Below are 16559 nucleotides of genomic sequence, written 5' to 3'. Positions count from 1 at the left end.
CTCCGTCGTTGATCAGCTGGGATCACCACTGATCCCACGTGTCCTCTTCGGCGGTTCCTAGGTTGTTTGGAACCGCCTGCTCGGTCGAGTCCTCTCCCGGGTCCCATACTCTCATTTGATTGTATTTTCTTTTGAGCGCCAGCCCCCGAAGCTCCCATGAGGGAACGCGGCTAAAACGGTTGCCGATGTGTGGGATACCGTTCGGTATCCTCTGATGATTCTGATGGCGGTTACCCCGTGTAACCTCCTGAGGAGCAGGATGCTGCGACGACTTGCTATCAGATCGTCCGCCCATCCCGGGGCCCCGTATATCACTCGGGACCGAACGACGCTCTCGTATAGTCGGCGCACCGCGACTGCCACTCCGCAAATGTTCGGCAGCAGGCTGCACAAGGCATTGGCAGCCGCCAACTCCACTAGTCGACTCGATTAGTTTGACTAGTTCGGACCAGGCACGGTTCTTCGCGATCTTGATCTCTTTTTATAACGAGCGCCGTAGCACACGATACGCTCGGTAGCGCAGGGAGACCTCTTCCTCGTCGCGTCGTCGCAGGTACCATCAGGTACCGTCTTCGGGCCCGGACGCATCTCGCTCTCAATTCCGCGATGTCGGGATTCCACTAGTGGACTGCTCTGATTCGCACCATGCCCGGCGTGGCTTGCGGCATGGATGCGTCGCAAATTGCAGTCATGACTCGGCGAAGGTTCTCGGCCTCCTCTTTCAGGCCTGTTTCGGTCGTCGTCGTCGAGGCCTCCCAGCTCCAAGTCGTCACTATAGCGGTCGCCCGGAGTAAATCTCCGTTCCCCTTTTTTACCTTTCATCTTGGTGATGGGCGTGCGCGTCCTCTTCTCGGCAGGCCGTGACCATCGCCCGCAGTCACCGTTCCAGGTCCAAGTGTGTCTTCCACTTCCATGAACATGTAGAGATGGTCCGAGAGTGTCTCGACTCCCTCGACCACTCTCCAGCCTGAAATCCGCCTGAATGCATCGGAGGAGGCCCATGTAATGTCAACGACGGAGCTCCCTCTTCACGCCACGCAGTTGCTAGCCGAGCTCCTGTTCAGCAGTCCAAGTCCTGCGGCCCAGCCTGACAGCGCGCGGCCGCGCGCGTTGATCCTGGGGTTTCCCCATTCCGTGGAGTGTGTGTTCGTCCCTGTCCCGGGAGTCAGCTTCGCCGCTTGTTTCTTCGCTGGCTCCTTTTTCTTCTTATTTCTTCTTTCGACGGTCTGCTATTCCATGGCAGCCGCTTGTCCTCCCTTGGTCGCTGGAGTGTTTGGAACTCCAAGCTCCACCCCGCTCGTGGTCTCTTCGGGGACGATCTCCTTTTCTCCTCTTCTTTCTATGTTTTGGAGGCGTTTTTCCATCTGCCGGAACAGCGAGTGTCCTAGCTCCTCCATCTTGCGTTCAATCGCGTCGAGACGCGCAGTTTCGCTGCTCTTCTTTGCAGTGGAACGCGGGGCCAGTTCTTTTCGGAGCGCCTCGTTCTCCGCCGCTAATGCCGCTATGCGTCCTTCCATTTTCAGGAAGGCGCCAGCGGCGCGGTTCATTCTTCTCACCATCTCTGTTGCGCCAGCAGCAATGGACCTCGCCGCTTCTTTCTGCATTCTCCCTTGGTCACCTCAGAAGCTCGACGGATCAGTTCCGCTCCTATGTCGGGCGTAGTAGATATTCTCATCACTTCCTTCAAGGCCGTGGGGAGCTCGGGAGGTCCGCCGGCCTTCCTTTTCTTCGCGCGGGGCGCTTCGACGGCAGGGGTCTCCTCTTCTTTCGTCGTTTCTTCCGTCCGCAGATTCCCCGCGTTCGGTGTGGAGCAGAAGGGCCCCTCCTGAAGAGGAGCTGCCTTCCTCATACTTCTGGTGCTGACGTGTGTCGGCTCAGCTGCCAACTCTGCTTCACTCCTCCTCTCATTGTCTCATCCACTACTTTACCTTCCCTGGCGGTTGCGTCCTTTTGCCTCATTGGGCGCACAAAATGGCCACTTACCCGGGACCTGTCACTGCCACTGGTCATTGCCACTTTTAAATGGCCCGCGCGACGCGCTTTCGGCGCGCGTGCCAATACGGCTTCGTCCGTGTAGTTCTCCGGGTAGCTCGTGCAGCGGCTCTGTTGTCACGCGTGCCAATATGGCTTCCTCACCGTTATAACCTAACACTCGGTTTATTTTCGTCTGTAACATTTTTCTAGACCGGATTCCGATGGTTCCTGCATTCACTTTTTTTCGCAGGCACTAGTCTTTCACTCTGGTTAACTTCCTTGTTCGAATTCTCCAGTTTTTTCGCTTCCAGATTCTCACTCTTACATTGTTACAATACAATAGAAAGAAGAGTGATAACGGCAGCACATTCATATATTTATAGCAAGGGTCATTACCAAAAAATTAACTTTGATGTATAGCTCTAGCTGGAGGCTACAAGAAACAGCAATAGAAATCTACTTATAGCTCTTTTGTTTCTAGACTTTGTAACACAAAACAAAATTTATATTCAAGGGAACAATAATATGAACCTCTCCCTATTTTGAATTTTTTTCACTAAAATCTATTCTCTTCGTAACAGCAGCCTTCAGGTCACGGACATACAAAAGAAAAGGTGTAGAGTTTTTCTTGAAGTAATTACTTCAACAAAAAACAATCGGGGAGATATGGATAGGATCAGCGAATGAATAAATGCCGTTTTATATTAACACTAAACTTGCCGACACTTCATACATACTGTAGCGGCACGTGAGTCAACGGACATTTTGAATCAGGCTTTGCCTCGGTTTGTCAAACCGTTGAATTATATGTTATGTAAAAACAAATAAACTCCGGACAAAGACAATGTCACCGCTACGCGCAACCGTCGAACAACGGCGAATTCAAATGTTCCGGTTCTCCCCCAACTAATATAAATACACGGACGCTATCGCATTGCGACCTTGACGGTTATAAGTGATCAAGACGATTAGTTGCGAATTATTGACAAGTATCTCAAGGATTTTGCACAAGACGTATTATTTATTACTTTTAAATATACGCGACGATCGGTTGCAAGTAATCTGCTTCGTCATTATCTAATACTCCAAACCAACCTATCTTCCACATTGGTGACCCCGACGTGATCGACAGCGAAACAGAGGTGTGTGACCGTGATAGCACTACCGAGCCTTCCATGATCGCGAATCTAAGTTTGTGGCAAGCTGGACCTTTCGCTACGACGAACACGGAGCGGCCCTTCCTTCTGTAAAACCTCGACATCTCACCTCCAATCGACGCGCAAAAAGCAGGTGACTGGGCACGAGACGACTACTGCGAAGGACAAAGGCCTACAACCGCACGCACCGTACCGACAGGATCCACCGCCACATCGAAGACATCGCGTAACATCTACACGAGCTCTTGACAACAATCGGCTGACGCTTTACCACACTCTAAAGTTATAAGGTAATCTCTGGTAAGGGGGTATTATAGTGGCACTTGACAACAAATACCGCTACACGACGCTAACTAAGTAACGGACACGGTAGCGAAGTGTTTGGCGCTCTAGGTTTCGAACGTTCGAGACCCGGGTTCGATTTCCGGCGCCCGTGATCCTATTTTTCTTCCACGCATCAAAATAGAAGAATAATTAGCAGTACCCCAGCAGCGACATCTACAGCCGGCAACTACTACTATCACCAATCACATAACGCACACACCTCTACAATACCTATACCTACTGTGTGCGGACAAAATGACCGGCGATTAAAGAAGTAAGTAATAGTTTTCATGATTTGACTTAGATAATGGTTAATTTATAACTAAATGTATATAAAATAATGAAATTTCATAAAATTTTGTCCAAATTTACTTTTGTTTAATTTCAATTATTGACTTAAATAGAATTACACTTTTATTTATATAGAGATATATCTTATTTAACTTCGTTGCATTTTTTACAAATTATCTTATTATCAAATGTACATTTGCCGCATAAATATTTCCCACATTTTAAACAAATTTTCGTAATTGTGTAACCTTTACAATTTTTTACTTGACGAGTTTTTTGTAGTAGTGAATCTGAAGTTGTTAATACTTTTATTGCATGGTCTTTTCCCTCGATTTTTTATACAAAAGTAATGTATGTACATACATGATGTATGTAATTTAAAGTTTATAGCAATTTTGTGAATTCTCTATAAATTGGCCCCATACTGTAGATACCATTGCAAATTTATTAGTTCGTAAACCAATGTTGGCTTCCTTTGCTCTTCTTATCAAATTGTATAAACCTGATAATTTCAGCAAAGTCATTCCTGCTCACTGTTTCTGAAAAATATGCAGTTAACCAAATTTTATTCCACAAATATGTGACTTCTAAATTCTTTGCCTGATATGCACCGTGGGCATATAGCAAAGCAATAAATGCATCTAGTTTTATCGTATCTAGCTTCCACCTAGTTCTTAATACCACCTAGTTCTAAATGCTTCTTCTTCCGTACATTTTATTATGTTACGTCGCCTAAAACATCTGCATTCCAGCCCTCGCGACCGGACAGCCAGCGGCCTGCATAACGTCACTCCGACCCTCAATAAACCTAAGGACCCAATATAGTCTTTCACTGTCACTGTATTGTATCCACAGGCGTCTTCAGTCAATCCCTTTGTCCTGAAGAATTTCTTAAGCCTAAAAATATTTTCGAAGCACATCTGGTTTTTAGAGAGGTCCTTGGGTTTATTAGCGGCGCTTAAAAAATACGGAGGAAGCGAACACGCACCCATCAGGAAAAATCGAATAACTAGCTAATAAAACAATCAGGTTTTTACCATAAACACGGTCACCTATTAACCACGATGGTAGGAGGCCTCCTACCTATCCCTTCAAGCATCAGCGTAGGGCATAACCAATCGACATTGCGGATCGTTACCCTCACTTTTCTTAACGAAAAGTGTGAACAACGAATCCGCGTTCGTCATGCAAAAGGGCACACCCACACCGAACTTTCTTCCGTCTGAACGCAAGAGCGGCCAATTAGTCAAAATTCTAACGCCTAACGTCTAACTCTGAACAGAACGGCAACGGAGCGTAATTCAAGTCGGTCTGCGACATTGCCAAACATTCGCTTATTCTATTAAGTATCATACCGTGCTACGTCCACTAAGAGACTAAATTCAATTGTAAGAGCCTTGCTTTATATTGTACACATCTATATTATTTGCGTGCGATAAAGTTGTTAATTGTTTATATCTATTCAATCGTGTAGACTAACTGTTGGAAAAATATATTTTTATAACTTTGTGACTCCCAGTGTTATACCGCAACAACTACCCCGATTATCCTAACCGAAATACGGGGTGTAAATTCGACCAATCGCGGGGAGACGCAATCGCGAGGAAACACGTCAACGGGAGTCGTAAATTCCCGTTACGATTATAATAATCGACGCCGCGAGTAGATCGCCGCGAGTAGTGTCATGATGGGGATTCATGGTGGGGATTCATGGTGGGAAAGTGGCGCGTGCGAGGCGGTGCACGTCAGCGGCTGTCCTAGTTCGAACTACGGGAAAATAGGAGAAATATATGTAGTATCGTGGACAAAAGGCCTAAGATATCTGCCGAATCGTAGACAATGTCGCGAGAGCCGCGGCATCGTCGGGTACATCAAGGTGTCGTCGGTCCTTTTTAAGTTTCGTGGAAAGGGCCCGCGTGACCCTGGCCACGCGCGTTTCGGGACACGTGTCTCGAACGACGGGAAAAGACAAAAGAGACGTTAAAGTCAGTATTAGTTGAGAAGCCGGAGAGAACGGATGCAAAAGGTGTGCAGAGTGTGAATTGAGAAGCGAGAGCGAGCGAGTGTAGAAGCCGAAGAGTGTGAATCGGGAAGTCGAAAGCCGCGTCTGAAAATAAGACGTACGACAGCATTGTAATTATTTCGTTGCTTCGAATATTATTAATTAAATCAAAACATCATTACTTGTCCTTTCCTCTAAGACCCATTAAGATACTACATATATTTTTCTCACGAACGATGCATTCCGCTAACAACTTTCTGTTAAGGGCGGCTAGCATCCTTCTCTAACCACCAACATGGAAATTGCGCGAAACACCGCGACGGAGAGACACTCACTCGCGTACGATCGCATCAACGAGTTAAGTAATGTCTCTACGATCCGTGAACATTTCACGCTTTAACATTTAGTCCAACTTAAACTTTGATGAAAATAATACATTCGCCATCCCGTTGACCGCGGATTCGTTATCGAACATAAGGCCATTGTCATTAGTGCCACGAATGCCTAATCGCTGCAGTTAATTACTAAATCTGTTATATCCACACTTGTGTTAATAAACTCTTCATTGTATCACAACAATGGCTAATTCCAGTGGAGATTCATTAACCACCCATAACACTGATTCTACCGTTAACACAACATATATATGTCGGGTATGCGTTAAGATTAGAGTTAGGGTTAAGGGCGTGAAACGAATCCCTATTGGCATTAGATATGATCATTATGCAATAGAGAAGATATTTACTAGTGCCAATATGACTATGATAGAATTTGACAAGTAATCGCGATAATTAGATACTCGAGAAGCTAAAGACAATGATCCTAGGCTCAATAACGAATCCGCGGTCAACGGGATGACGAACTCAACTTTTCTGTAGCGTCTAAGTTGTACTCAATGTTAATGCAAGGAACAATCACTACGTATAAGGATGACAATTCAATCGTTGATGAGATCGTACAAGAGAGTGCCTCTCCGTCACGGTGACGCTGTCGAAGAAAACAATGATGGGTGTGCCTAAGGGCACGAGATCATCGGATTTGCAGAGGAAAGTCTTCGTTCGAAGGGTGAGGGAAATTGACGTTACTGTTAATTGGTCAATTTCCATGTTGATGGTTAGAGAAGGACGTTAGCTGTCCTTAGGAAAAAGCTGCCAGTGGGAAGCGTTCGTAGAAGGATAGATTTCTCTTATCTTCCCATAGTTGGGGCACAGGCTATTTGTCTATTTGAAAGACTTTGTATAATTGAAACTTAATATTCGTAGCGGCTCCTCGCCCAGCTAAACATATACTGTGAAGATGCGTTGGCATCTGGCAATTATCTTACCTGAAGGACAATATATTTTTATACATGTAGTATCGTGGACAAAAGGCCTAAGATATCGGCCGAATCGTAAACAATGTCGCGAGAGCCGCGGCATTGTCGGGTACATCAATGTGTCGTCGGTTCTTTTTAAGTGGATAGTTTCGTGGAAAGGGCCTGCGTGACCCTGGCCACGGGCGTTTCGGGACACGTGTCTCGAACGGCGGAAAAAGACAAAGAGACGTTAAAGTCAGTATTAGTTGAGAAGCCGTAGAGGACAGATGCAAAAGGTGTGCAGAATGTGAATTGAGAAGCGAGAGCCAGCGAATGTAGAAGCCGAAGAGTGTGAATCGGGAAGTCGAAAGCCGCGTCTGAAAATAAGACGTACGACAGCATTGTAATTATTTCGTTGCTTCGAATATTGTTAATTAAATCAAAACATCATTACTTGTCCTTTCCTCTAAGACCCATTAAGTTACTACATAATTTTGGGGGCTCAGCCGGGATCTAGAGCGCTAAGTGACAAGTGAAAGTGATATTTCGGAACGATGAGTGATTACAATGCAGGTGAAGCAGTTTTGACTGACGAGCAGGTGGCTCAGATGCGAATACCTGAGTTAAAAGACGAGCTGAGAAAACGACGGCTGAGGTTAGCGGGTGGAAAGCGCGAGCTGGTAGCGCGATTGCTGGCTGCGGTACGCTTAGAGCGGGAACACGGTGCACGAGAAGAAGACGACGACGACGATGGTTTAGAAGACGACGACGACGATGAGATGGGCGTGATTGGAGACCGTTTAGACGGCAACGGTCCAGGGAATCACGATCTCAGTAGTCAAGACGGCGGAGTTAGGGTGACTCCAGTGGTAAGACGACGAAGGCAAGACGAGCCTAAGTGCACGGTGTTAACGTTTGAAGACGTAAAAGACTCGTTAGGAAAATTCAGCGGAGATGACCTACCGAATGTAAGCCAGTGGATAAAAGATTTCGAGGAAATGGCGGAAGTGTGTGGTTGGTCGGACATCCACATGGTGGTTTTCGCCAGGAAGCTTCTCACAGGCTCTGCTCAAGCTTTCGCACGCCAAGAACGATGCACGAAGTCCTGAGCGAAGTTTAAAAAGGCGTTGGTAGATGAATTCCCAGACATAGTGAGTGACCGGGAGGTACATCAAGAGTTAGCACATAGAACGAAAAGAACAGACGAGAGTCTGCTTCAGTATATGTATGTCGGAGATGAAAGAATACTGGAACCTTCCCTTCGGAACTTTGGGAAGACCCCTAATATTGTAATTTAGATTTCACCATAGCCGAATTAAGAAACTGTTGTCATTCGATTCGACTGTACTTATTTGAGATTTATGATAGTGAGCTCGGGCTCGAGGCGACAACCAGTCACCGAACGTAGTCGCGGTCAAGGGATGAACGTTTTGTCTAACAAAGGCATGAAGTAACTCTATAGCTCTCCTTAAAAGAAATACTTAGGACGGGGCACGGCGGTAAGCATTTCCACGATTTCTGTCCCGTGGCTCGCCACACGCAGACTCTATTCTTTGAGTAAGATGATTACCAGATGTCGACGCGTCTCCACAGTACATGTTCAGCTAGCCCGAGGACCTGCTATAAATCTTAAGATCTGTTTAACTAAAGTCCTTCAAACCGACAAACAGTCCTCGTCCCAACTACGAGAAAATAGAAGAAATCTATTTTTCTCACGAACGACGCTTCCTCTTCTCGAACTTTCTCTTAAGGGCGGCTAGCACCCTTCCCTAACCACCAACATGGAAATTGACCAATTAACAGTAACGCCAATTTCCCTCACTTTCCGAATGAAGGCTTTTCTCCACGAATCCGATGATTTCGTGCCCTTGGGCACACCCATCATAGTTTTCCTCGACAGCGTTACCGTGATGGAGAACCACTCTCCGGTACGATCTCAAAGACGATTCAAGTAACTCTCAGATACGTAGTGATTGCCTCGTGCATTAACATGGAGTACAACTTAGACGCTGAAGAAAAGTAGAATTCGTCATCCCCTTGACCGCGGATTCGTTAGTGAGCCTAGGATCATTGTCATTAACTTCTCGAGTATCTAATTATCGCGATTACTTGTCCAATTCCATCATAGTCATATTTGCACTAGTAAATATCTCCTCTATTGCATAATGATCACGTCTAGCGCCAATAGGGATTCGTTTCACGCCCTCAACCCTAACTCAAATCTTAACGCCAACCCGACATGTATAATATGTATGAGATTGCGAGACAAGGAAGAGTCGATACACAGTCGGTAATCGACTATATTATCCAGGGTATTCCCGATGAGGTCGCGAATAAAGCCATACTATACGGGGCCAGGAATATGCAGCAGCTGAAGGAACGCTTCAAGCAGTATGAAGCGATGAAAAGTGACATGAGGGCGAAAACAAAATCTGGGGGACGCAAGGACGATAAAGCAGAACGATCAGCAATGCGGAATCAGTCGAGACAAACGAGCAGTGATACCAAAAGGTGCTTCAGTTGCGGCGGTGACGGTCACTTAAGTGTTACGTGTCCGAAGAAAGAGAAAGGTGTGAAGTGCTTTAGCTGCAACGAATTTGGACATGTTGCAGCGAAGTGTACTGCACGACCAAAGGAGACTTACGTCATCTCGAGGCCCGAGAAGAAGGAGTACGTGAAAGAAGTGTCGATAGATGACTGTAAGATTACATCGTTAGTGGATACAGGCAGTGATCTCACGTTTATGCGATCAGACGTGTATGCGAGGTTAGGTTCACCACCTCTAGGCGGTTGTAGATACAAGGTTGAAGGGTTTGGTTCCGCTGACAATGAGACCTGGGGCGAATTTACAAAGATAATGATGGTCGACGGGTGTGCATTCACGGTCACGTTGCACGTCGTCTCAAACAAGGTATTGAGGAGCCACAGCCTGCTGCTGGGTACTGATTTTTTGGATCAGATAGAGTTGCGGGTCAAACGGGGCGAGGTGAGCTTCCTACGGCTTGACGGGCAGGATGACGGTCACGAAGACGCGTCGGAGGTATTGAAGGTCAACGCGATAGAACAAACCGACGAGACAGATCTAGCGCGCGTACAAGAACCTCACTACCGTGAAGCGATTCGTGATATCGTTAAGGGGTATAGGCCAGAGAAGACGCGGGATGTCGGGATAACCGCGAAAATCGTGTTGAAAAGCGACAAATCCGTAGTACAAAGACGGCGAAGACTGGCGCCGTATGAGAAAAGAGAAATAGATGACTTGCTGAAGTTGCGAAAAAACGAAGGCGATTTTAAGTGTCAGGTATGTCATAGGCCGGACAAAAATATGGAGTATGCGGATACCCCGAGTAGAAATTCACTGCCGGGTGCTGTGTATGTGGTTGAGTGTGAGGACGGGCTGATTGCACGGTTGAAAAGCGCACAGAAGAAGGGCATTGAAGTCCGTAAGATTTTAGATGCCGCTACGTGCAGTCAGGCCGATGGATATGTAACCAGAAGATTAATAGACGAAGAGTGGGGCGTGAATTTCGAAAAACAGCGTCGTGAGTTACGTGAGGACGCGAAAAGGAAAATCGCTGCGACACAAGAAGAAAACAAAAGGAATTTCGACAAAAGACGGAAGAGTGCGAAGCAGTACCTAAGGGCAGATTTGGTAGCCATTAAGAGAACTCAATTTGGCCCGGGTTTAAAATTCGGGGGAAAATTTTTAGGTCCGTACCGGGTATTGCGAACAATGTGGAATGACCGATACATGGTGGAGAAAGTAGGGGAGCATGAGGGGCCCACGCACACGTCGGCGACCGCCGATTTCATGAAGCCTTGGGTCCTCACGCCGAAGACGACGCATCCGACGATAGCGAAATTGAAGACCACATCTGAGGGCAGATGTTATTGCAGGATGGCCGAATGTAGTATCGTGGACAAAAGGCCTAAGATATCGGCCGAATCGTAAACAATGTCGCGAGAGCCGCGGCATTGTCGGGTACATCAATGTGTCGTCGGTTCTTTTTAAGTGGATAGTTTCGTGGAAAGGGCCTGCGTGACCCTGGCCACGGGTGTTTCGGGACACGTGTCTCGAACGGCGGAAAAAGACAAAGAGACGTTAAAGTCAGTATTAGTTGAGAAGCCGGAGAGGACGGATGCAAAAGGTGTGCAGAATGTGAATTGAGAAGCGAAAGCCAGCGAGTGTAGAAGCCGAAGAGTGTGAATCGGGAAGTCGAAAGCCGCGTCTGAAAATAAGACGTACGACAGCATTGTAATTATTTCGTTGCTTCGAATATTGTTAATTAAATCAAAACATCATTACTTGTCCTTTCCTCTAAGACCCATTAAGATACTACATATATTTTTCTCACGAACGATGCATTCCGCTAACAACTTTCTGTTAAGGGCGGCTAGCATCCTTCTCTAACCACCAACATGGAAATTGCGCGAAACACCGCGACGGAGAGACACTCACTCGCGTACGATCGCATCAACGAGTTAAGTAATGTCTCTACGATCCGTGAACATTTCACGCTTTAACATTTAGTCCAACTTAAACTTTGATGAAAATAATACATTCGCCATCCCGTTGACCGCGGATTCGTTATCGAACATAAGGCCATTGTCATTAGTGCCACGAATGCCTAATCGCTGCAGTTAATTACTAAATCTGTTATATCCACACTTGTGTTAATAAACTCTTCATTGTATCACAACAATGGCTAATTCCAGTGGAGATTCATTAACCACCCATAACACTGATTCTACCGTTAACACAACATATATATGTCGGGTATGCGTTAAGATTAGAGTTAGGGTTAAGGGCGTGAAACGAATCCCTATTGGCATTAGATATGATCATTATGCAATAGAGAAGATATTTACTAGTGCCAATATGACTATGATAGAATTTGACAAGTAATCGCGATAATTAGATACTCGAGAAGCTAAAGACAATGATCCTAGGCTCAATAACGAATCCGCGGTCAACGGGATGACGAACTCAACTTTTCTGTAGCGTCTAAGTTGTACTCAATGTTAATGCAAGGAACAATCACTACGTATAAGGATGACAATTCAATCGTTGATGAGATCGTACAAGAGAGTGCCTCTCCGTCACGGTGACGCTGTCGAAGAAAACAATGATGGGTGTGCCTAAGGGCACGAGATCATCGGATTTGCAGAGGAAAGTCTTCGTTCGAAGGGTGAGGGAAATTGACGTTACTGTTAATTGGTCAATTTCCATGTTGATGGTTAGAGAAGGACGTTAGCTGTCCTTAGGAAAAAGCTGCCAGTGGGAAGCGTTCGTAGAAGGATAGATTTCTCTTATCTTCCCATAGTTGGGGCACAGGCTATTTGTCTATTTGAAAGACTTTGTATAATTGAAACTTAATATTCGTAGCGGCTCCTCGCCCAGCTAAACATATACTGTGAAGATGCGTTGGCATCTGGCAATTATCTTACCTGAAGGACAATATATTTTTATACATGTAGTATCGTGGACAAAAGGCCTAAGATATCGGCCGAATCGTAAACAATGTCGCGAGAGCCGCGGCATTGTCGGGTACATCAATGTGTCGTCGGTTCTTTTTAAGTGGATAGTTTCGTGGAAAGGGCCTGCGTGACCCTGGCCACGGGCGTTTCGGGACACGTGTCTCGAACGGCGGAAAAAGACAAAGAGACGTTAAAGTCAGTATTAGTTGAGAAGCCGTAAAGGACAGATGCAAAAGGTGTGCAGAATGTGAATTGAGAAGCGAGAGCCAGCGAATGTAGAAGCCGAAGAGTGTGAATCGGGAAGTCGAAAGCCGCGTCTGAAAATAAGACGTACGACAGCATTGTAATTATTTCGTTGCTTCGAATATTGTTAATTAAATCAAAACATCATTACTTGTCCTTTCCTCTAAGACCCATTAAGTTACTACATAATTTTGGGGGCTCAGCCGGGATCTAGAGCGCTAAGTGACAAGTGAAAGTGATATTTCGGAACGATGAGTGATTACAATGCAGGTGAAGCAGTTTTGACTGACGAGCAGGTGGCTCAGATGCGAATACCTGAGTTAAAAGACGAGCTGAGAAAACGACGGCTGAGGTTAGCGGGTGGAAAGCGCGAGCTGGTAGCGCGATTGCTGGCTGCGGTACGCTTAGAGCGGGAACACGGTGCACGAGAAGAAGACGACGACGACGATGGTTTAGAAGACGACGACGACGATGAGATGGGCGTGATTGGAGACCGTTTAGACGGCAACGGTCCAGGGAATCACGATCTCAGTAGTCAAGACGGCGGAGTTAGGGTGACTCCAGTGGTAAGACGACGAAGGCAAGACGAGCCTAAGTGCACGGTGTTAACGTTTGAAGACGTAAAAGACTCGTTAGGAAAATTCAGCGGAGATGACCTACCGAATGTAAGCCAGTGGATAAAAGATTTCGAGGAAATGGCGGAAGTGTGTGGTTGGTCGGACATCCACATGGTGGTTTTCGCCAGGAAGCTTCTCACAGGCTCTGCTCAAGCTTTCGCACGCCAAGAACGATGCACGAAGTCCTGAGCGAAGTTTAAAAAGGCGTTGGTAGATGAATTCCCAGACATAGTGAGTGACCGGGAGGTACATCAAGAGTTAGCACATAGAACGAAAAGAACAGACGAGAGTCTGCTTCAGTATATGTATGTCGGAGATGAAAGAATACTGGAACCTTCCCTTCGGAACTTTGGGAAGACCCCTAATATTGTAATTTAGATTTCACCATAGCCGAATTAAGAAACTGTTGTCATTCGATTCGACTGTACTTATTTGAGATTTATGATAGTGAGCTCGGGCTCGAGGCGACAACCAGTCACCGAACGTAGTCGCGGTCAAGGGATGAACGTTTTGTCTAACAAAGGCATGAAGTAACTCTATAGCTCTCCTTAAAAGAAATACTTAGGACGGGGCACGGCGGTAAGCATTTCCACGATTTCTGTCCCGTGGCTCGCCACACGCAGACTCTATTCTTTGAGTAAGATGATTACCAGATGTCGACGCGTCTCCACAGTACATGTTCAGCTAGCCCGAGGACCTGCTATAAATCTTAAGATCTGTTTAACTAAAGTCCTTCAAACCGACAAACAGTCCTCGTCCCAACTACGAGAAAATAGAAGAAATCTATTTTTCTCACGAACGACGCTTCCTCTTCTCGAACTTTCTCTTAAGGGCGGCTAGCACCCTTCCCTAACCACCAACATGGAAATTGACCAATTAACAGTAACGCCAATTTCCCTCACTTTCCGAATGAAGGCTTTTCTCCACGAATCCGATGATTTCGTGCCCTTGGGCACACCCATCATAGTTTTCCTCGACAGCGTTACCGTGATGGAGAACCACTCTCCGGTACGATCTCAAAGACGATTCAAGTAACTCTCAGATACGTAGTGATTGCCTCGTGCATTAACATGGAGTACAACTTAGACGCTGAAGAAAAGTAGAATTCGTCATCCCCTTGACCGCGGATTCGTTAGTGAGCCTAGGATCATTGTCATTAACTTCTCGAGTATCTAATTATCGCGATTACTTGTCCAATTCCATCATAGTCATATTTGCACTAGTAAATATCTCCTCTATTGCATAATGATCACGTCTAGCGCCAATAGGGATTCGTTTCACGCCCTCAACCCTAACTCAAATCTTAACGCCAACCCGACATGTATAATATGTATGAGATTGCGAGACAAGGAAGAGTCGATACACAGTCGGTAATCGACTATATTATCCAGGGTATTCCCGATGAGGTCGCGAATAAAGCCATACTATACGGGGCCAGGAATATGCAGCAGCTGAAGGAACGCTTCAAGCAGTATGAAGCGATGAAAAGTGACATGAGGGCGAAAACAAAATCTGGGGGACGCAAGGACGATAAAGCAGAACGATCAGCAATGCGGAATCAGTCGAGACAAACGAGCAGTGATACCAAAAGGTGCTTCAGTTGCGGCGGTGACGGTCACTTAAGTGTTACGTGTCCGAAGAAAGAGAAAGGTGTGAAGTGCTTTAGCTGCAACGAATTTGGACATGTTGCAGCGAAGTGTACTGCACGACCAAAGGAGACTTACGTCATCTCGAGGCCCGAGAAGAAGGAGTACGTGAAAGAAGTGTCGATAGATGACTGTAAGATTACATCGTTAGTGGATACAGGCAGTGATCTCACGTTTATGCGATCAGACGTGTATGCGAGGTTAGGTTCACCACCTCTAGGCGGTTGTAGATACAAGGTTGAAGGGTTTGGTTCCGCTGACAATGAGACCTGGGGCGAATTTACAAAGATAATGATGGTCGACGGGTGTGCATTCACGGTCACGTTGCACGTCGTCTCAAACAAGGTATTGAGGAGCCACAGCCTGCTGCTGGGTACTGATTTTTTGGATCAGATAGAGTTGCGGGTCAAACGGGGCGAGGTGAGCTTCCTACGGCTTGACGGGCAGGATGACGGTCACGAAGACGCGTCGGAGGTATTGAAGGTCAACGCGATAGAACAAACCGACGAGACAGATCTAGCGCGCGTACAAGAACCTCACTACCGTGAAGCGATTCGTGATATCGTTAAGGGGTATAGGCCAGAGAAGACGCGGGATGTCGGGATAACCGCGAAAATCGTGTTGAAAAGCGACAAATCCGTAGTACAAAGACGGCGAAGACTGGCGCCGTATGAGAAAAGAGAAATAGATGACTTGCTGAAGTTGCGAAAAAACGAAGGCGATTTTAAGTGTCAGGTATGTCATAGGCCGGACAAAAATATGGAGTATGCGGATACCCCGAGTAGAAATTCACTGCCGGGTGCTGTGTATGTGGTTGAGTGTGAGGACGGGCTGATTGCACGGTTGAAAAGCGCACAGAAGAAGGGCATTGAAGTCCGTAAGATTTTAGATGCCGCTACGTGCAGTCAGGCCGATGGATATGTAACCAGAAGATTAATAGACGAAGAGTGGGGCGTGAATTTCGAAAAACAGCGTCGTGAGTTACGTGAGGACGCGAAAAGGAAAATCGCTGCGACACAAGAAGAAAACAAAAGGAATTTCGACAAAAGACGGAAGAGTGCGAAGCAGTACCTAAGGGCAGATTTGGTAGCCATTAAGAGAACTCAATTTGGCCCGGGTTTAAAATTCGGGGGAAAATTTTTAGGTCCGTACCGGGTATTGCGAACAATGTGGAATGACCGATACATGGTGGAGAAAGTAGGGGAGCATGAGGGGCCCACGCACACGTCGGCGACCGCCGATTTCATGAAGCCTTGGGTCCTCACGCCGAAGACGACGCATCCGACGATAGCGAAATTGAAGACCACATCTGAGGGCAGATGTTATTGCAGGATGGCCGAATGTAGTATCGTGGACAAAAGGCCTAAGATATCGGCCGAATCGTAAACAATGTCGCGAGAGCCGCGGCATTGTCGGGTACATCAATGTGTCGTCGGTTCTTTTTAAGTGGATAGTTTCGTGGAAAGGGCCTGCGTGACCCTGGCCACGGGTGTTTCGGGACACGTGTCTCGAACGGCGGAAAAAGACAAAGAG

The 16559-nt window shown here is 46.5% G+C and overlaps 1 protein-coding gene across 1 annotated transcript; it reads left to right on the top strand.

Moving 5' to 3' along the window:
* Positions 1-7584: 7584 nt before the first annotated feature.
* LOC126925662 (trigger factor-like) lies at positions 7585-13594 on the top strand. Its single transcript, XM_050741461.1, has 2 exons — positions 7585-7795; positions 13196-13594. Exons 1-2 carry the CDS (start codon positions 7597-7599, stop codon positions 13567-13569), a joined length of 573 nt encoding a protein of 190 aa, XP_050597418.1. The 5' UTR covers positions 7585-7596; the 3' UTR covers positions 13570-13594.
* Positions 13595-16559: the final 2965 nt, after the last annotated feature.

Source organism: Bombus affinis, chromosome 16, assembly GCF_024516045.1.
Source record: "Bombus affinis isolate iyBomAffi1 chromosome 16, iyBomAffi1.2, whole genome shotgun sequence".
Classification (NCBI taxonomy): domain Eukaryota; kingdom Metazoa; phylum Arthropoda; class Insecta; order Hymenoptera; family Apidae; genus Bombus; species Bombus affinis.
The sequence above is the reverse complement of the archived record's forward strand: the minus strand, read 5'-3'. Positions and strand labels throughout refer to the sequence as shown.

Bases quoted from the DNA above. Each gene is read 5' to 3' on its own strand.
- LOC126925662 (XM_050741461.1), top strand. From the start codon at position 7,597: ATGAGTGATTACAATGCAGGTGAAGCAGTTTTGACTGACGAGCAGGTG. The intron at 7,796-13,195 runs GTTTAGAAGACG...GTGCACGAGAAG, and splicing joins AGAAGACGACGACGACGATG to AAGACGACGACGACGATGGT.